The sequence below is a fragment of the Temnothorax americanus genome, unplaced genomic scaffold (genome assembly GCF_048541705.1).
Source record: "Temnothorax americanus isolate GAGA-0224 unplaced genomic scaffold, ASM4854170v1 Scaffold76, whole genome shotgun sequence".
Taxonomy (NCBI): Eukaryota; Metazoa; Arthropoda; class Insecta; order Hymenoptera; family Formicidae; genus Temnothorax; species Temnothorax americanus.
Genome location: NW_027509799.1, coordinates 49,163 through 71,690, shown reverse-complemented (window position 1 = coordinate 71,690; position 22,528 = coordinate 49,163). Strand labels below are relative to the sequence as shown.

Genomic DNA, 22,528 nt, shown 5'->3' with positions numbered 1-22,528 from the left:
TCTCGGTTTTCTCAGTCACCTTTTAGAAAAATTCTCCTGAAAGAAGTGTACTAAATAAAAAAAAAACAATGATAATAACCTTTTCTTTACCAGTAAATAATTAAAAATAAAATAAAAAATTAAGCGACCCGACTGGCCAATTCTCATTTATTATAACTCACAACGTTTCAACCATAATCTGGCCCTTCTCAAGTGAGATATTACAATATAATTTAATACGCAACATTAAACATCATGCGTCGCCATGGATACAACGTCTGGCGACGCATGATGTTTAATGTTGCGTATTAAATTATAATATCTCTTGAGAAGGATCAGATTATGGTTGAAACATTGTGAGTTATAATAAATGAGAATTGGCCAGTCGGGTCGCTTAATTTTTATTTTATTTTGAAAAACAAAAAAGTTAAAATTTTTTAGATATTAATTAAAAATTAGTATTTTGTCTTTTGTGTGTGTACATTATTTGAAATTTAATTGTCTCACTAAACACTACGTTCTAATCACCTTCTTAATTAGAGAAATTTTGACACTACATAATTTCGAATAACGTTCAATAATATCTGTATGCATAACAAAGACAAAAATATTCCTTTCGCGGTAAATCCGTTCACATTCAAAAAAATGCTGAATAATAAATATTTTATACAATTTTTTATTTTGCTGTAAATGACTTATAAAAAATCATTAACACATATCACGAATTTGCAAAAATTAAGATATAATTTTCCCTTCTATCTATTAATTTCTGCAAATCGCTTACTGCAAAATTTAAAAAAAAATCATTAAAATATTTATAATGCTTCCTTAAGTAATTAAAAAATTGTTTTCAAAGAAATAATTTAAAAATTTAAAATCGGTATTACAGTATAATTTAATCTTATCTTGGGTTAATAAATTTTGTGATTCCCTGACATTTTCCGGTTTTTCCGGTTTTCCCTGATCGATAACCCTGATGATTTATGGCATCAAATAGTTTATAAAGAATAAAACCTTTCAGCTTACAACTCAGAAACTTACAATTTAGATTTTCATAGGAATTAAATTTTTACTTTGTATTTATACTTTCCGCAGAAATGCCTCGCGTTCGATGAAATATCTCAGTATTTCATAATCTATAAAATATTTAATATTTCTTATATATATTGATTAATTAGCTTTGTTGAGTTTCTGCTGAAATCATAATCCACAAATAACCCCTGATACTTTACGATCCTGATGTTTAGCTTATAAATGATATATTTGTATTGAAAAAAAGATACAACTTCGGTTTAAAAATGTTATGTTCCAATGGGATGCAAAAATAAACTATCGCGGTAGTCTAATTCGATTACACTGCAAATCCAAGTATGTTATTTTTACACGCATAAACGTGTAAAAATAATATATTTGACTGAAGCTCTTTTTACATGTTTCTTCCTGTGTTAAATTATGTCATTTAACATGTTTAATCGTATTAAATTAAAAGTTAATACGGTTCAATCGTGTTAAATAACGTGATTTAAAATTACAAAAAAAATGTATAAGAATTGAGCTTCAGCTAAAATATAACACGCTTGTATTCGCAGTGTACAGCAAAATTTTCGAAATCGAACTTACATCATCGCCGAGAGTGGTATATATTGGCTAAACTATTTTCAAATACCAGATGCCATCGACATATCGTTCGTTTCCAGAATGAAGGTCTGCCATCGGACACGCGCGGCGAGAGACAATTCCGCGTCCAATAAAATCGTTATCACAGTGCTTAAAGCCGTGTACACGCCGTGTGAGGAGGATATATAAAAGCACGACAGGAGAGATAATCGAGCGGGGTTTATTTCGACGACTTGGCACAACACTTCCGATTAATAATAGTCGTAAACGTCTCCCGCATATCTCGTGACCGGACAAACAATATATTTCTGTCGGCGACAGCTCGATCCGTGCGGGAGGTCTTGCCGGTGTGTCGTAATAATCGTTATCGTCACAAAGCAGACCTTTTACGCCAGACATCTCCCGCCAAAGGGTAAAATAAAATTAGGATACTTGCACAATCGTGTCGATATCGATATCGATAAATTTATGGAAAAGTATGAACACAGACGTCACCCTATATAATCTCTTTCTCGCAATATATGTATATACAATTAAAAAAAATGATGGTACATCAATATCTTGCTTGGGGATACCGCAGGTATTTTAATTTAAAACCAAGTCTTTATTCTTTCACCGCGATCATTCACGGATTAAATGTCCGCGCTACCTTAAACCAGTCCACGGATTCAGGTGCCAGGACGTTTTCTCTTCATTCATGTGGAGATAAGCCAGAAGAGCTCAGGCAGGTGTCCTCTAATTTCGAGAAAAGAGATGTACGAACACTAAGAGGAATGGAGGAACGGGGTAGGGCGGTGAGCTGGCTTCGAGGAACACCAGCTTCTTACCCAACCAACCGGCTTGCCAGTATTTCATTCATATTATTATCCTGGCCTGGTGGGACCTGCTTCGAGTTATTTTGGTTTATTCGTTGCGTCGGACGCTTAAAAAACGTGTACAATATCTCGTCGACGAGCGCGAACTATCATCGGCGGACGATCGATTCGTCAAAATGTTATACAGAATCAATTCCGTATAGGCTTTGCCCCAGTTATGCCAAATAAAATATCTCCGAAGAAATAATGTAAAAAAAAAAATGTATTGTAATCATTCTGAAATTCTTTTAAATCAGATTATCAAGATAGTAACAACGAAAATAATGAAAGAAATAAAATTTCTCCTAATTTCTCCATAACATTAATTAACGTATCTACCAAAATTATGCGTTGCACAGAAATCTGTCGAGTGCAAGGCATTTCCGTCGAATCTCGTTTGCTCGTAGTTAAGATTACGCGGGAGTTCAAAACATGATTTTTCTTGACGATTTGATGAGGCGGATTAGGCGCTTGATATTGAGAAAATCGTCATGGAATTGACCATGAGGCGCAAAAAGAGAGTATAAACCGTGCAGCCGCACATACGCATGCCTGCCAAAATCAACGGGGCTCCACCAAAGTCAAGTTCGACCGTCCTATACGCGGCTGCGAACGAGAGTCGAAGGTCGCGAAGAAGACGCGATTCGGAGCTCATTGACGCCAACGATTAATTGAAAGCGCGCATATCAAGATTGTCGCACCACACTGAGAGGCAAATATTGCAACTATTAGAGTTAAACGCGATCCTCTCTTCCCGATTCTTTCCCTTTTGAGACTCTTTGCTTTGCGCTTGAACGTGTTGAATAAATTAACCAGAAGAGATAATAAGATTTACATATAAAAGCATCCGTGAAAGTAATTGTGCCAGGCGATATCCTACATCGCTTCGAAAGTTAATTAAATGAATATAAATCGAGTCCTGTCTCACCCTATACCATTCAGCTATTAAAAAGCGATTCCACACTTTCGTGACACGTGTTCTTTCTCAAGCTAGACATCAGTTACATTTTTTTTGTTAAATTGAAATAGTCTCTTTGTGCATCACGCAAAAGTTTTCATGGACAGTAGCGAAGCCAGACTTTGAAAAATATTCGCGAAAATATTCCACACGTGTAAATCCGTCATGAGGTCGTATTTTTCTGACAGTTTTATCGACTTTATCTCCAAAATGTTCCCGCACGCGTTATTGCATCCTTTGTCAATAAAATCGGAAGATAAATTGGAAAATTTTTAAGTGCATGAGTAAAGTATTAATAAATATTGGTGCGCATTATTTAATTAGTAACTCGATATTTAAATAATACTAATTTTTTTTAGAATGATGATGCGAAACCAAGTTTCCTTTGTTTAAAAGAAAAATTGCACGAAACGATCTCTGAATATATATCATAAGTACTGTTTACAATCAAAATTTATGAAAATAATTTAAATAAATTTAAATAAATATTATCGACAATTTAATATAATATTTCTGTGCGTTGCATCGCAGTTCTACTTTTTATTTTTGCCCGCAGTGTACAATGCTGCAATTCTCCTATAAAATGTGCGAAGTAAATAGAATCATTAACGATCTAGTATCTAGTTGATGCGATCGAGCACCCAGTATCGGTATAGTAGTTACGAAACGCGTAACGCAATATGGCGTTGGCTAAAAATAGAAGCGCACTCGCGATATGTGCAAACTCACCTCGTCTCCGCTGGGCTTCATTATATAGCCTGACCGACTGCGTTATTTAATGCATCCGTGTACATTATAGGCGAGCGTCGACGTTGCTGATCCTCGCGAATGGCATCGCGTCACGTTCGTATATCAAAATTAAGACTGCATCTTTTTTTTAAAAGATTATTACATAGCTCACGGAATTTATTTTCACTCGTAAGTAATTCACAATAGTATATTACACTACAAGGGCCGAAAGTTGAATTTTCGGCCCTGCGCGTCATGATGCCCCGAGGCGAAGCCGAGGGCATCATGACAAGCAGGACCGAGATTTCAACTTTTGGCCCGCGTAGTGTATACGATTTTTCTTCATAGCCGGTCGAAAGTACGTTATTAATTTTACTTTTTTGCTTCCTCATAGAGGAAGCTTTGTTTTCGTGAAATCGTTTACGGATTTTTGTTTGCGTATAAAGTTGGATCTAGTCATCCAAATTTAAATTAATTATATATGGAATAGGGGTAGAAGAAACCAAAGAAGAGATCGGTTTTGGAGTTTTTTATGCCAATATGTTCATATTGTTGTAAAAGGTCAAAATATCGCATTAAAAAAAATGTCCGTATGTATGTATGTGTGTATGTACAGATTTGATGTCCGTGGTTGCTCTAACTTTCGCAAATATTGAGATATCGGGCTGTTTTTTTTTTAATCGATAGAGTATCATTCAAGGAAGGTTGGTATTGAATTTAGTGATGATCGGTAAAGGAGTTCTTTTTAAAAAAAATTTTGAATTTTTTTAGAAATGTCCGTGGTTGCTCTAACTTCCGCAAATTTGGAGATATCGATCTATTTCTAATTTTATTATATTTTTCAGTCTTTTTTCTACCCCTATTTCATATATTTAAAACTCAAATTCGGTTGATTAGTTCCAGAGTTATAGACATTTTGGTAAATTTGGCACATATATACACACATACACACATACAGACATTTTTTAACAATTTGCACATTGTTTTCTCATAGTTTTTAGGTGTCCAAGTAGAAACCTCCATATTGCTTCCTTATAGTTTTTAAGTGTGCAAGTAGAAGCCTTCGCTCACAAAGCTTCCTCTGTGAGGAAGCCAAAACAATAAAATACTAATAATTATACATCGAATAAAATACAGGCTTCGTTATAGAGGAGCTTAGTGAGCGAAGGCTTCTACTTGCACACTTAAAAACTATAAGGAAGCAATATGGAGGTTTCTACTTGGACACTTAAAAACTATAAGGAAGCAATGTGCAGGTTTCTACTTGCACACCTAAAAACTATGAGAAAACAATGTGCAAATTTCTACTTACACACTTCAAAACTATGAGGAAGCAATGTGCAAGTTTCTACTTGCACACTTTTTTTTTACTTTAAATGTTAATAAGCATGTTTTTGATGCCTGCCCCCGACATTTGCGGCACGAGCGAAGCGAGTGCTGCTGGTATACGATTTTTCTTCATAGCCGGTCGAAAGTACGTTATTAATTTTACTTTTTTTAACTTTAAATGTTAATAAGCATGTTTTTGATGCCTGCCCCCGACATTTGCGGCACGAGCGAAGCGAGTGCTGCTGGTCGTGGGGGCAGGCATCAAATACATTCGAAGAGTCAAGTCTTGTCATATTTTGTAAAAATAAATTAATTCCATTTTATTCTATCAAAAATGTATTTATTTTCATTAGTTTAACAAATTATATTAATTATAATAAAATTTATAAAAAAAAACATATAAGCTAAAAACTCTTATTGCTTTTTTTTATCGTTTTCATTTTTACTTGAATGATCACAATTACTAAGAAAACTTCGTATAACTTCTTCCTCGTCTACGGATTCATCAGATGACATATTGTTCATTTTTGCTAGATTATTGAATTTACTTTAATAATATTTTAATATCAAGAGACACGGTAGTGTCTCGCGCCAAGTACGCGCGAAGCGAGACGCACCGTGACTCTTTTACGCGAACGCATGAGTTGCGAGTATCCGAGATTTTGAGATCTCAATAACGAGTGAACGGATCAACTTCTAAGTAGGTTCGATCGATAGCTTGGGGTTTGATTTATAAATAAGAGTCTTTTTTTTTGTTACGTGCCCTACGAGCGAAGATATTGCAATGCAAAAACCAAATGTGGAAAATTTTTTTTTAAGAAACGTCCACGTCGGACAAAAATGGCGGCTGGTGTGTCACTTTCCCATTTTTGACACAAGAGTGCACTCGTGCACTGTCGCAGTGCGTGACAGTTTTTTACAACCTAGAAAAGGATAAGTGTAAGTGTGTGATAGTCGTGACCGTTGCCCCGTCGTGACAGATAGTGAAATATATATAAGTATTGACCGTAAAGAGCTGATGCCGAGAGATCTTTAAGAAGGAAGGTGTATCTACAAAATCGTACAAACACGTACGTATATGCTGCCTTGTAAAAGTTGTCAAACTGTATGTTTACGCGAGCGTTACTTCTGTAGTAACATACGATAATTTATGCCGGGATTACGATGAATTTAACGTAACGGGACGCGACGGACGCGAAGTAACGTAACGTGAACTTAAGAAATTACGATCGCCGTAATTTAAAGATAACCTTAATCTTAACCTTCTATTCATACCAAGCTGTCAAATCATTTCTGAAATGCACGCTGCTTCACGTTACGGCGATCGTAATTTCTTAAGTTCACGTTACGTTACTTCGCGTCCGTCGCGTCCCGTTACGTTAAATTCATCGTAATCCCGGCATTACTCGTTTACGCGGGATGAATTATCATAAGTTGCTACAGAATCTCCATTTACGTGGAGGAATTATCGTATAAGTTACTACGGAAGTAAAACGCTCGCGTAAACATAGTATACGTGACAGATAGTGTGTGTGTGTGTGTGTCTGTGTGTGTGTGTGTACTACGTTTACGCGAGTGTTACTTCTGTAGTAACTTACGATAATTTACTCGTTTACGCGGAGTAAATTATCGTAAGTTACTACAAAATCCCGTTTACGCGAAGGAATTATCGTAAGTTACTACAGAAGTAACGTTCGCGTAAACGTAGTGTGTGTGTGTGTGTGTGTGTGTGTGTAATTAAAATTATTTATATTTATATTATACATGTATATAATTTATTTAGTATTTATAGGATGATCTCTCGGCAGCAGGACGAGAAAAGCGGAAAAGCGACAACAATATTTCGATAGATTCGATAGATCGTATGGATGACATGCCCTTTTTAGAAGAGGATGTAGGCCAGTCATATTAGACATCGAACCTTCCAATTACTCTTTTCAGGTTCCAACTACCATGAATCGCTTTAATTTAAGGTGCTGTAAGTGGGATTAATTTTGCTTCGCATAATTAATGCGCATTAAAATGTTATTAACAATATTATCAACAAAAAACGCAATTTTTTTTATTTTTTCTCAAATATCTCGAAAACTAAGCAAGATAGGGTAATTAATTATACGTACCTTTTTTGTAGAGCGTAAAATTATCTACAATAATGATCTGAACAACATTTATCGTCAAGTCAGTCGTTTAGCTTGCACGCGCCGTCAAAGTCCGAGACTCGGATCTCGAAAACCCTCGATTTCATCGTTTTTTTGATGTTGCGTCGGTGATTTTTTTCAGTCATTTAAAATGGAATTAAAAATTTCCAAAAAATCACACATCATCTGAGAACTACAAAGAATACTTTTCAGGGTGTAACCGATTTTTTAGACCCTTTTTCTTTAGTTTGTTCTATGTAAGCAAAAAATTTTGATTTTTTGGATTACTCTTAATTTTTTGCTGTTTTCAGACCTTAGAATTTATTTGAGACAAATTTTATCGTATGCATCTTGTTGTGGACGAAATTTGCAAGAAAAAAGGACCCTTGTATTTTCTTCGTACGACGAACGCTGATTTTTTTATTCACGCGCAAAGTTATCTAATATTGCGCATAGGTCGGATAACGCTTGTTTTACACTAAAATAATTATTTTTTATTAAAATTTACGTAATTTTTTGCATTATTATTGAACCATATTGCAAAGCCGTTTTCAACACATTTTCTCATGTTTACTTATTTATTAACAAATTGTTTATTTAAAAATTATTATAAACAATTAGAAAAACATGTTATAATCGTTGTACTCGTCGTCTCATATCAACTCGAAAAATGTTTTTGAAAAATTTATTCATATTATTTATAACATTTATTCAAACATACAGGCAGTGCACCTTTGACTATTTTCCACACCACCTCTGAGGTAAAGTCAATGGTGCGTTTTTTTCCTTAAAAAAAAACCCCCCGAATTTACTGAAAAACGTACGACTTTTTGACGATCTTGAGGCAAATGTTAATATTCATCAACATCTGCGTGTTGGATAATTTTAGTATCCAAGAAATGTCAAAATAATTATCACATAGAAAGGACATATATTCAATGCTTGTGGATTAGGCCTACAGGGAAAACCACAAAAAACGCACCATTGCATTGGCTCAGAGATGGTGCGAAAAATAATCAAAAGATGCACTGCATGTTTGAATAAATGTTATAAATAACATGAATAAATTTTTTAAAAACATTTTTTGAGTTGAAATAAGACGACGAGTACAACAAATATAACATGTTTTTCTAATTGTTTATAATAATTTTTAAATAAACAATTTGTTAATAATTAAGTAAACATGAGAGACGGTGTTAAAAACGGCTTTGCACGATGGTTCAATAATAATGCGAAAAATTACGTAAATTTTAATAAAAAATAATTATTTTAGTGTAAAACAAGCGTTATCCGACCTATGCGCAATATTAGATAACTTTGCGCGTGAATAAAAAAATCAGCGTTCGTCGTACGAAGAAAATACAAGGGTCCTTTTTTGTTGCAAATTTCGTCCACAACAAGATGCATACGATAAAATTCGTCTCAAATAAATTTTAAGGCCTGAAAACAGCGAAAAACTAAGAGTAGTCCAAAAAATCAAAATTTTTTGCTTACATAGCTACAAACTAAAGAAAAAAGGTCTAAAAAATCGGTTACACCCTGAAAAGTATTCTTTGTAGTTCTCAGATGATGTGTGTTTTTTGGGGAATTTTTAATTTTATTTTAAATGACTGAAAAAAATCACCGACGCAACATCAAAAACTGATGAAATCGAGGGTTTTCGAGATCCGAGTCTCGGACTTTGACGGCGCGTGCAAGCTATACGACTGACTTGACAATAAATGTTGTTCAGATCATTATTGTAGATAATTTTACGCTCTACAAAAAGGTACGTATAGTTAGTTACCCTATCTTGCTTAGTTTTCGAGATATTTGAATAAAAAAATAAAAAATAAAAAAAATAAAAAAAATCGCGTTTTTTGTTGATAATATTGTTAATAACTTTTTAATGCGCATTAATTATGCGAAGCAAAATTTACTTACAACACTTACAACACCTTAAATCAAAGCGATTCATGGTGGTTGCAACCTGAAAAGAGTGATTGGAAGGTTACCCCTCTAAATTAGTCTAATATGACTGGCCTAATGCGTAACACTACAAAACGCATGATATCAGTACAAAATTACCTTTTTCAAAAAAGGTAAAAAAAGGGCGCCAAGTACACGCGTGGTTGTTACCTCGAAAAAAAAACCCAAGTGGTAGTATTATTAATTTTATTCAAAAATAAATAAAATCTATTCTAACCTAGGTGGTAGTAGCTTTAATTTTTTTAAACAAAATTATTAAATTACAAAATTGTTACTTTATTTAATCCAAGTGATATCTACTTCAAAAAAGCCTAAATAACAAGTAGTATCTATTAAAAAAAAAAAAAAAAAAAAAATGTGAAATCTTTTAATACTGCGCCAATTACAATTACAAAGAGAATATATACCTAAAATAAAAACCAAGTGGTATGTATCTTTGTATTCCTGAGAGTCTTTCTATCAACCCAAGTGGTAATATAATAGTTTTAATTCTCCTTGATAAAATTATAATATTACAAAGAATTATTTTAATCACAAAAATTAAAGAGGTAACATTATAAAATAAAAATATTTAATTAAAATAAAATAAATAAATTTTTCTTGTAAAAAACTTGGCGCTGCTTTGTCCAAGGTCAACCTAGACAAACTTGCATAGGTGCATATAAGCATATGCATAAAGAGATGGATTGGTCTATTTCCTTTTGCACATATACATATAAACCAATTAATTTCTTATGTTTATGCGCTATGCAAATTTGTCTGGATAAGAGCCTCCGCACAAGACTCTCGTATGATATCGTAGCGTAACGTAACGTGGATTAACGCACAAGAAACGTATCGGTTAGAGCCTCCGCACAAAATTTTTGTATGGTAACGTAACGTAGATCAACGCACAAGAAACGTATTGACGTATAAAGCGTCATGTGCGTTTCTTGTGCGTTGACCCACGTTTAGTTACACTACGTTGCCATACGAAAGTCTTGTGCAAAGGTTCTAAACCTTAAAAAAGCAGCGCCAAGTTTTTTACAAGAAAAATTTATTTATTTTATTTTAATTAAATATTTTTATTTTATAATGTTACCTCTTTAATTTTTTATGATTAAAATAATTCTTTGTAATATTATAATTTTATCAAGGAGAATTAAAACTATTATATTACCACTTGGGTTGATAGAAAGACTCTCAGGAATACAAAGATACATACCACTTGGTTTTTATTTTAGGTATATATTCTCTTTGTAATTGTAATTGGCGCAGTATTAAAAGATTTCACATTTTTTTTTTTTTTTTTTTTTAATAGATACTACTTGTTATTTAGGCTTTTTTGAAGTAGATATCACTTGGATTAAATAAAGTAACAATTTTGTAATTTAATAATTAAATTAACTGCAGAGACGACAGAACAATATTGATGACTATTTTTAAGGTTAAAGGACGTTAAGGTTTAAGGTTATAGAGGGCGCGCGTGTACTTCTCACAGGGAGTAAATGTTAAACTTTCGTCCCTGCTATTAGGGACGAAAGTACGTACTTTCGACCGAGGTATGAAGAAAAATTGTTTAGTGGCTTGGTAAATTTTGTCAAAACAAATTCAAAAAAAGTGCACGAGAAGTCTGTCCATAAAATATCGTCAGCTATTTTTGGGTAATTCTTGGGCTGCATATGACTTTCACCATCTTTTTATCAAAATAAACGTGCGTGACTCGACAGACGACACAGTTTCGATTGAAACGACTCGCGCCGGCGTAAACGCCACAATGAAAAATCGTCACGGTGACGGTGGGATGCGATTTATAAATGTAAGAGACACGTAAAAACGAATATATTTCAGTAGCTAGGGTTGCCTCGTCTTGTTCAGCGTGCGTGCATCTACGGGCCGCGGTAACGTCGGATACATCGCTGCGGTCCCATCGTATTGCATGGGTCATTGCGGTGCGGCAAAAGTGCACGCTCTATTAATATAAATGCCGAGCGTGTGCGTACATACATACGCGCGCGGTACGGCGCGGCCACGTGCGCGCAAAATTCAGCGCGCAACAAACGCGCTATTTCGGGGGCCGTATATACCGGACAATTATATTTCGGAGTGTGCGGGCGTGCAGAGGCGGACTATGTTATTTTAGAACCCTTGGCGCAAATTAATTTTGTGGGCTTCCTGGTTAAGACGTCACGAGAAAGCTTATATCAAGGAAGACTCGAAGGTCGCTGTAAATATCACTTAAATTACCATTTAAATGATAATTGTATATATAGCTAAGATAACATAATATATAAATAAAGTGATAAATATGTTACAAAATATATATTTAGAGATATTATAATAAATATATGTATACATATTATTTAAAATAAAAAGACGATTATCGTGTAAATAATTATGTAATTGTTTTACATTGTAATATTTATACAAATAAAATATCGAAATTTTTCTCCTTTTGAAGCCTAGAGACCCCGCGGTAAGGGTCTCTCTAGTAGTCTACAGTAATCTGACACTACAGGCGTGTTATCCGGATGTCACGAATACAAATGCATATTGCGTTATGTTTCACGGTATCCTCTCGTCGTCGACTCGGTGGTTGAATCGCGCGTTTCAAACCGACCGTCGGGAATTCGTGCTATGTAAACGGCATTCCGGAATTCTTGGCATCACGATGAAGACGCGTGTCCCCGCGGTTCGCGCGATATTCTATCGATTATAATTTGTTTGGTTACAGATTATGATATTTTACCGTTCGTACCAGAAAATATAAAAAGACGATGAAAAAAAGAAAGAATCTTCTCTGAATTAAAGTATCAAAATATGTGTGAACTTAAACACTTTGAATATGTACATATCAAATTTTGTACTCTAGTTCCAGACAATTATAACTGTTAACGAATCTAATTCGATGGTTCAAGCTAGTTGTTCGTACCAAATTTAATAAAACAAGACAAAACGTTATTACTTATACTGAAAGTGATGCAATGTGATGTCATTTGTAAAAAGGATTATTTATTTCATATTTCAAAATTTTCTATAAGTATAATACGCAAACTTGTAAAGTTACTAATAAACAATAAGCAATATAAAATAATAAACAATATAAAAAAATGTAACGTAAAAATCTAGTTACATAAGATCATTATAATATATAAATAAAGATATAACAAGACAAAAGCAAATTTATTAAACAATCTATGTATTAGAGAGATATCTGTAATATCCTTGTATACTAATATTATAATTAAACTTAAAATTAGATATTGTTAGCGACCCAACTGGTCAAATTTTATTGATCTAAAACGCTACGTTTCGACCGTGGATCCGGTCCTTTTCAAGCGCAAATACACCTCTCACAAATCCATTAGTCCATTTATCCATTAGTCAGGCATAATGCCCTAACTACGCCGAATCTAAAAACTAAACGACAAATTTCAGCGCTCCGCAATAAGTAAAAATAAAATATCCGTAATTATACAATTAAAAACTTACATATTTGTGTGTCGGGATCAAACGATAAAATATAAAATATTCGCTAAACGGCATTCTTCGTTATTAGTACAGGGAAATTAAACAAAAAAATGTCAAATCTGCGGAATAATTCACATGTAGCTAAATTTTTGCATGGACCTTTATTTCGTCGTTAAAAACAATATGTGAAAAGTCCCCATCGATGTGACCCCTGCTAAAAATTTTACAGAGGGTCAAAGGTAAAGAAAAACAGTTTTTCGCAAATATTTCTTTATTCATTAGTCCTACGGCAAAAATAGTTATTACAAAATTTGTAGCTTATAAAATTCTCTACAAAAAATGTTTTATAAGTTTTTTTGTACAAGCAATACTTTTCACGTAATAAATTTTGCAAGATATGCGCTGCGCGGTAAATTTACGGAGCGCGCTGACAGACGTCAAATAAATTGAAGCGTCGCACGCGCGCACAAAAAATGTCATATCTTTTGAACGAATCATCGTACAAAAATGATCAAAAAATCGTTGAAAAGCAAAAACTTTCAGCTTTTTAATGCAATTTGGTTCGTTATTCTATGATAATTTTTGAAAATTCTACGATGGTTTAAACAAATTGTTACATGCATTTTTTGCCTTTTTTCATAAAATCAGCCACAAGTAGGTTCCAAATTGTTTAAAAAAAAAAACGCCAGCAGGATATTACAGTATATACTTCATACTTTGACCCTACCAGAGGAAAAAAATTACAAAAATTTTTTGCTTTAAAATCAAGCTATTGACATTTTCAGTAATTTTTAAAATTTTTGATGAAACGTTAAAATTAAAATCGTCATAACTTGGCGAAAAACTGAGCTAGAAAATTTTTTTAAAAAGCAATCGAAAGCTTGAAATATCTACTTTTAGGTCCTACATTGCAATATTCCTCATTTTCTTGCATTTTTATTTATTTATGTAAATATACGAGTTGTCGCTATTATTTAAAACAGATTTTATCCATCGACTTAGAGTTTGACTTCCTACCGCTTTGTGAGGCTTCTTTATTGCAACAAAGAGTTTATTCTCTCCACCTCGAAGAGCTTTAGTTCTTTTCAAATAAGTAGTCAATGCAGTCGCTGGACATATTGACGAGTTACTTTCAAAAACCGGTATTATCAGGTTTGGTTGAACTTTCCCGGGTTTCGAAGTCTTTATATTTTCTGAGATCTTAATTTCGTATTTATCCTCATTTTGCATAATATTCCTTATATTTATCAAGGTCAACGTTTGCATACGATGGCCTGTGACCAGAGCCAGCAAGGTGACTAACTTTTTTGACAATTCATCAAGTGTAAGATCATCATTTGAGTTTAGTTTATCTAGATACTCTAAGACTATCTTCGGATCCCAGGTACAATCGTATTTGGCCCTAGGAGGCTTCAACTTAGCTACACCTTTGAAAAAACCTTTGATTCTGGAGTCATCTGCAAGACTGGACCCTTGGATCTTCCCGATAGCAGATCGGAAACAATTTAAGGTTCCGTATGAAGCACCATTTTTATATTGTATGGTCAAAAACCTCAAGACCATGGGCACTGTAATCTGATAAGGGTCAGACTGATTGACGTCGCAGAATCTCCACCACTTCTTCAATCCAGTATTGTATTGCTTCAGCGATGATTCACTAAGTGACGCTATAATAATATCTGTAGATTCTGTCGGTGTCTCGTTCAATTGGAGTGCTCTCCTGATATAATTCCTGCAACCAGGGTAATCCTCGACCAAAGGGGATGAGGTTCCCTGTTCGAAAATTGTAACAAATTAATATCAGGTTTGAAATAAATTGGTGATGACTCAAGCATGGACATGTACACTGGGAACCAAGCCTGAGCTGGCCAACGCGGGACTACCAGAATCCCTCTACTTCTTTCGAATCTAATTTTTTCAAGAGTACGCAAAACAATTGAAAAGGGGGGAAAGGCATAGAAAAAATATTTTTTCCAGCTCACAGTAAAGGCGTCAATTACGATTGACCCAGGATCCTTTTTCCATGAGATGTATTGCTTACATTTCGTGTTCGTTCTAGTAGCGAAAATATCAATTTCTGGATTTCCAAACTTTGAGACTATTTGACGGAAAGCTGATTGTGCTAACGCAAATTCTGTCTCGGGCTCTAGTCTTCGAGACTCAAAATCTGCCTCAACGTTATCTTTAGAGGCTATGTAGCTAGCGAATATCCATAAATTTCTATTTTCGCACCACTGCCAGATTTTCTTTGCAATTTTTGCTAATTTTGGAAATCTAACACCCCCTTTTTTGTTAATATAAGCTATGGCTGTGGTGTTGTCTATTCTCAATAAGACATCACAATCTCTTAACTCTTTAGCGAAGCATTTTAAACCGAACCACGCGGCCAATAATTCCAGATAATTAATATGCTGATCTCGTTCCTCCTTTGTTTAAATAAGATTTTTCGCGACAACTCGTATATTTACATAAATAAATAAAAATGCAAGAAAATGAGGAATATTGCAATGTAAGACCTAAAAGTAGATATTTCAAGCTTTCGATTGCTTTTTAAAAAAATTTTCTAGCTCAGTTTTTCGCCAAGTTATGACGATTTTAATTTTAACGTTTCATCAAAAATTTTAAAAATTACTGAAAATGTCAATAGCTTGATTTTAAAGCAAAAAATTTTTGTAATTTTTTTCCTCTGGTAGGGTCAAAGTATGAAGTATATACTGTAATATCCTGCTAGCGTTTTTTTTTTTTAAACAATTTGGAACCTACTTGTGGCTGATTTTATGAAAAAAGGCAAAAAATGCATGTAACAATTTGTTTAAACCATCCTAGAATTTTCAAAAATTATCATAGAATAACGAACCAAATTGCATTAAAAAGCTGAAAGTTTTTGCTTTTCAACAATTTTTCGATCATTTTTGTACGATGATTCGTTCAAAAGATATGACATTTTTTGTGCGCGCGTGCGACGCTTCAATTTATTTGACGTCTGTCAGCGCGCTCCGTAAATTTACCGCGCAGCGCATATCTTGCAAAATTTATTACGTGAAAAGTATTGCTTGTACAAAAAAACTTATAAAACATTTTTTGTAGAGAATTTTATAAGCTACAAATTTTGTAATAACTATTTTTGCCGTAGGACTAATGAATAAAGAAATATTTGCGAAAAACTGTTTTTCTTTACCTTTGACCCTCTGTAAAATTTTTAGCAGGGGTCACATCGATGGGGACTTTTCACATATTGTTTTTAACGACGAAATAAAGGTCCATGCAAAAATTTAGCTACATGTGAATTATTCCGCAGATTTGACATTTTTTTGTTTAATTTCCCTGTACTATATATAGATGTTTGTCAGAGCCGTGCGGTGGTAAAATTTAGACTGATGAACTTGACAATATAAAAACAAACAGTTGCCGTAGTAATAAGCTGGGACGTAGAGAGGGAAGTAGCAAAAAAAAGAGAAGAAGTTATAATTCTCTTATGATATGTTCGTAGAGAACGTTAAGATTCTCCGTGTCCTCTTGTAAATTGATATAGTGCCGTCAAATTTTTTAATAAAAAACATCTCCGCTAGTTCCCTCTTTCTAGTATGTCTTTCTTGATGTAATACTTCTGGCTTTCCCCAATCAAAATCATGCCCATAAGACATTCTGTGTTCGGTCACAACGGAATGTTTGTTGCTAGTGTGCTTTCTGATATCGCCCTGGTGTTCCCTGAGACGCGTGCACAAATGTCTTTTAGTCTGCCCAATATACGTGGCCTTGCAATCCCTGATACAGTTTATCTTGTATACTATGTCGGTTTTTAAGGTCGTCAATTCTATCCTTACCACGTCTTATTAGGCAGTCGAGTTTTTTAGGAGCCGTAAATAAGGTGGTGATGTGCAGTTCTTTAAATCAAAGGTTGTATTATCGTCAATGGGGGTGTTATGTGTATTGTTACGTGTTTTGAGAATGTTTAGACGCTTGGCTATATGTGTTTTTTAACGATTGGTTTAGGAAAGCTATTGTTGTTCAAAATTTCTTTAACTATTTTAATATTGCCGTCATGAAATTTTTCATCTGAAAGTAATATGGCGCGATCAACCAAGCTAGTAATAGTATTTAATTTGTATTTTAACGGATGGTTAGAATGAAAATTTATGTACCGTCCGGAGAACGTCGGTTTTCGATACCAATTGGTTGTCAGTCTGCTACCGTTCCTGATAACAGTCATGTCTAGAAAGTTGAGTGACGCATTTGTTTCAATTTCATACGTGAACCTAAGTCTGGAATGATATCCGTTGAAGACCTTTAATATTAAACCCATACTCTTTTTGGGAACCACCGCAAATATGTCATCCACATATCTGATAAATATCGGGATATTACAATTCAAAAGACTTAGGCAATGCGTCTCTAAGTCGTCCATGACGATATCAGCAGCATCGGGCAATAACGGAGATCTCATGGGGCTGCCGAAAATTGGTTCATAAATTTCGCCGTTAAAGCTGAAACTAATGGACGATAAGATAAGGTCAATTGCTTGTAAAAACTGTGGTAAATTTAAGTCAGTCTTCTTAGAAATGTGATTCCATCTTTTTTCTATTCCCTTTAGAACTAAATCTTTCGGGATGTTCGTGAATAATGCCGTAACGTCTAATGAAATAAGTATTTCGTCATCTTTAATTTCCTTATTATTAATAAACCTCGCGAAGGACCAACTATCTTTAATATGTGATTTCGGTTTCGGAATTGACGAATGTAAGGTCTTTTGGAGGAGACTATTAGCAACATTATAGAGCGGGCTTTTCAACACTGAAACAATAATGCGTAAAGGAAAGCCGGCCTTATGAACTTTCGGCAGTCCGTAGATTCTTGGTAAATTTCCAATATCTAATTTTAATTTTAATTATTCACTGGCGACTCAAACTCTCTAATACTGTTTATAATTTAAACGTTTTATTTATCTAATATTTGATTTAATTAAAATTAAACACTTGAGTTTAACTTTTATTTAGCTTTCGTTATTCATTTATTCGCGTTTGAGACAGTTTTGTCGCTTATGGTATTACATAGGTATTAGGTGAAGTTATCAAAAAACGATTCCACACTTTTATAACACGTGTCCTTTTAGACTGACTAAGCATCAGTTATATCTTTATTAAATTGATAATCTCTTTGTGTGTCACACAAAAGTTTCATGAACAGCAACGAAGCCAGACTTTGAAAAATATTCGCGAAAATATCGTGCAATGCACACGTAAATCCGCTACGAGGCAGTTTTCTGACAATTCTGTCGGTTATATTTCCAAAATGTTCCCACACGCGTTACACTTTTTTTTTGTCAATAAAATCAAACGAGCGCGCAATGAAAATTGATTATTCAACGTATATTGACGGAATAAATGCGAAAATTATGATCGATGACGCGGACTTCAGGCGTGTTTTGCAACATCAATACATTTTCTATGTAAATTTATTACATTTCGCATTTAATTTACCTGATCATATTTTATTTGGGGCGTATACATGTAAAAATCATGAAAATTATTCACGATTTGTAAAAATCAAAATCGATGTGATTGTGCTCGGATGCACGTTATGCTAATTATCCTGTTGATAAATGTAGCAATTTTTGCATATTTACAGTACTAAAATTTGAATTCACTGGAAGTATAGTTAGATAAGTATCCAGTTCGATAGCTCAATGTCGTCAAGCAATGTTGTTAAGCCTTGTATCCATGATGCTTAGAAATCGCTCCGAAATCTCGGGTGGCGAAAGAATTGACGAATCACATTTAAACAATTTTAAACAATTTAAATCAATTGACCAATGCTATTGGTTAATTCTTTTTCTCCGTCCGAAATGTCGAGGCGATTTCTAACATCGTGAGCACAAGACTTTTAAGGAATCGCGATATTCGAAATTCTACGTGGTACAATATAGAGATAAATAGTAGAGCAGATTATATACTTTCGCGATGATCGATACGATTCGCGATGATCAGCTGGTATGAATTTAAATGCGTTGGACATCATCAAATCTTCGAGTCTAACATTGTTTAATCGTCTTCTTGATCAAACCACATTAATTATCCAAAAAAATAATGCACACAAACAAAGAGAGAGGAAGAAAGCTGCTTTATCGTTCCTAATGTGCATTAATTGTAATTTGGCTGATTAACTAAATGTTATTGCAAGTAATGAATACACTTTCCGCGCGCAAACTCTCGTATACAAATGTATATATTCGTATTTATAAATATGCACACACATACCTTTTACTGCAATTGCGCTCGTCGACGGATGCTCGCTGGTCATCCTGGTGTTTGAATATCCCCCGCACCACACATTTACCCTCTCGGGACGTTCAATCACTATTTACTTCTGCATCGTATCGATTTTCTGAAAGATATGAAAATGCGAGATTAAAAGATATGGCGATACATTATGCGAAAGTTCAATCATTATAGACAGCGCATGTCATATATATATCCAATAAAAAAATAAAAACATGATTATGATATTGTAAAACAGAAGTTGCTGTATAGTAAACGTTAGTTCAACGCGGCAATGTATAAAACAAAATTTATTACGATAATCCCGATGATTATGCGTAATGCATAAAAAAGATGATTGATTTATCTACGCGGTGGTCTTGATGTCACGTTTTAACACCGATTCAATTAGAGAACCGTGAGACGCGTATTAAACCTCTTCCGTGACACACCGGAATTTCTGCTTGGCACAAGCTGCGAAGAGGAAGTCCGTGGTTGTCATCTAGGTATATTTATAGGGCACCAAAGCGTGTTGCAAAAACGAGAATCGCGATTCGTTTACGAATTCGGAATTATGTGAGCCTGAGGAAATTGGAGTACACTTAATATTTCGAAAAACCTCTTATATATGATGCGACTTGAAAACATTTAAATATTCACAATTTCGATATTGTTTATTTACATAATTATTTGAATAAGCCACTTTCATTTTTGTATTATTTGTCATGTCAATGTTGATACTGTATCTTGTAGTATCTAATTGGAAAAAAAGACACGCAAAAGATAATTTTTAACATATCTAAAATATTAATTTCAGACATATTTCTACTCTCCCATATAAAGGCTATAAGTAATATTCGAAGAACTTTCTTATTGAAAAGATATATATTTTTAAGTGTTAACAATTAACAACTTTCTGCAATGTCATTGGTTTTTGCGCAAAAAGCACGTCAAAGGTACTATCTTTACACCGTCAGTTCTTTTTTTACGTACTTAAAATAAACGCGTTACTTTTTTAGCGCCACGTGTACATACCAGAGTCGGAAACGCGCGTTCAGATAACAAAAGGCGGCGGAAAATATTTTATTCTAAAACCTTGCTTTCCGTCGCAGCTACGATATCATACGGACACCAACTACTTCAATACTGACCTAGTTGCCGCCACGTATGATGTCCTAAAATAGAACGAGCGGAACAAATCGGGATAGCGCGACAGGGCGACGAAAAATCTGTCGCTGGATCTCCCGATGATCGTCGGGACTTTCCTAACTTATTTACGCCGCGACGCGATAAATCGGGCGCAACCGAAAACGATACAGTCAAATACGAGGGGTAAGCCGCTCGACAATTTTAGAAATTAGCTGTTTGTCTGAGAGAGTTAACTTCACTGCTAATCTCCATTCAATTTCAGTTCGATGGATATTGTGTATCAATGATTCGTCCGCAATATATCTTTCCATTTTACGTATAGAAGTCGAAGTTGGGGCAACTTGCGCGTGAAAATAAAAGTCAATTGAAACACGAGCATTATATATACTATAATAATAATAATAATAATAATAAGTACGACTAACGATAAACGACGTAATCAGCGATTAGATTGTTTCATCCAAGAAGCGAATCATGGTAGTCAATCTAATAGGTATCCACACCTCGGTTTCATATTTATTTCTGTCAAGATGTCGGCAAGTTTTACTATCATAAATTGCATCAGAAAGATTAGATAGTCTCCTACGAATAATTTGTACGAGCGAAACGATCTCTTTGTATGTACAAAAGTACGCTCGAATAATCAGCGGTCACGCAGCTAATAACTGTCTGTCCGTAATAATTTGGTGGTTTTCCTTCCTGGGAATTGCTCGTTGGTCAGATTACGCGGCGCCTGTCGATAGTACCATCGCTGTGATTCGATAAAAAAGGGATCTTGCATATCCCGCGTTATTGATCACCGTTTCACGACAAACTGTAGTTTTTCCACTTCCGAGGTATAAAAATAAACTACTCGATCGATCGCAATACGCGAGCGTATAAACGAGGGGAATGGTGTCCCTTGTACACAGCTTACACCAAAAATTGAGATGTAGCGATTTCACCAAGGATTTCACACGTCGGCTGCGTGGAATTTCAAAATTTTTAATAAATCTCGCTTTGCAATTTAAGGAAAATAATAAGCTATCACAAATAAATCTTGTAGCAAAAATTGTTATATATAAATTCTATAAATGTAGTAATTTTTTTAGAATGCAAATATACATTACGTATTACATGAATTACTAAATAACTATATAGTTGGTAATTTTAAGTTTAGTTTTTGTAATATTATATATAAATTTGCAGTTAACTTATTAGATAATGGATTAGCATGTTATGATAATTAGTATATTAATAATAAGGTAATCAGTATATTAATTCTGATAAAATAAAGCAGCCCCTCTGTCAGTTTCTATTAAAATCTCAATTAAGTAGACAAAAATTCTCCCGGGTCACTCATCGCAATATTTCGCACGTGTCTCTCTGATATTGAAAAAAGAGTAATTCGGTATACGCCACATCTGTCATCCGACAATAACAATTTATAAACGGGACATAATATACATTTCGTGCAACCGTTAAAGTCATAAAAATTCCATATCCCCATGCACTGCCCGCCGATCGGAATGGACCGCTGTTTGCGAAATAGAAGGATCAATCTGATTGAATTTTATGGATGAAAAACGAAATAACAGCGTGCAATCCATTTTTTTTTCAATATACCGAACTGTGCTCGGTGTGTTCGAAACTAATAATAGTTGTAAAATAAATATTTTATCTCTGATACACGTTTTGCTGTCGTGCAGTTATGCAGGTTATCGTCTTTACCGCGATAAATATAAACACGATAGAAATAAAAAGGAAAAAAGAAACGAGGCAGACGAGGAAAAGACAAAGAGAATAAATACGGCTAGTTAACTAGACATGTGGTTCTGCATAATCACACATGGCTGGTTACATAATTATCCGCGGTGTCCAATTAAAAGCTCGCGATGTGTTCACCTGGTTTATCGATGCCTAGATTTAATTATTACAACTATTCGGGCTTATTGATTTCGTGCGTCCGTTCGCGCTGGCGACAGCTGGGATACATATCCGCAGATGCGCCTCTCTCGTGGCGCACGATGGCACAATTCTGATTTGAAATAATTACCGGCCAATATATTTCGCGTCAGCTGATATATATCGGCTGCTGATGAAAATATAATAGATTACACAATA

The 22,528-nt window shown here is 34.4% G+C and overlaps 1 protein-coding gene across 6 annotated transcripts in view; it reads right to left on the bottom strand.

Moving 5' to 3' along the window:
• Hdac4 (histone deacetylase 4) overlaps window positions 1-22,528 on the bottom strand; it is a 211,336-nt gene that overhangs the window by 154,084 nt on the left and 34,724 nt on the right. For 5 of the 6 annotated variants that reach the window (XM_077423066.1, XM_077423071.1, XM_077423072.1 and 2 more), the window contains one exon: window positions 19,277-19,403. Coding sequence is in view for 5 of the 6 variants with exons in the window: in XM_077423071.1 (XP_077279197.1) it covers window positions 19,277-19,319 (43 nt within the window). In the remaining variant the exon portion in view is untranslated. Of the gene's footprint in view, window positions 1-19,276; window positions 19,404-20,311; window positions 20,392-22,528 lie in introns of those variants that run through there. The other variant, XM_077423073.1, reaches the window with a different exon arrangement.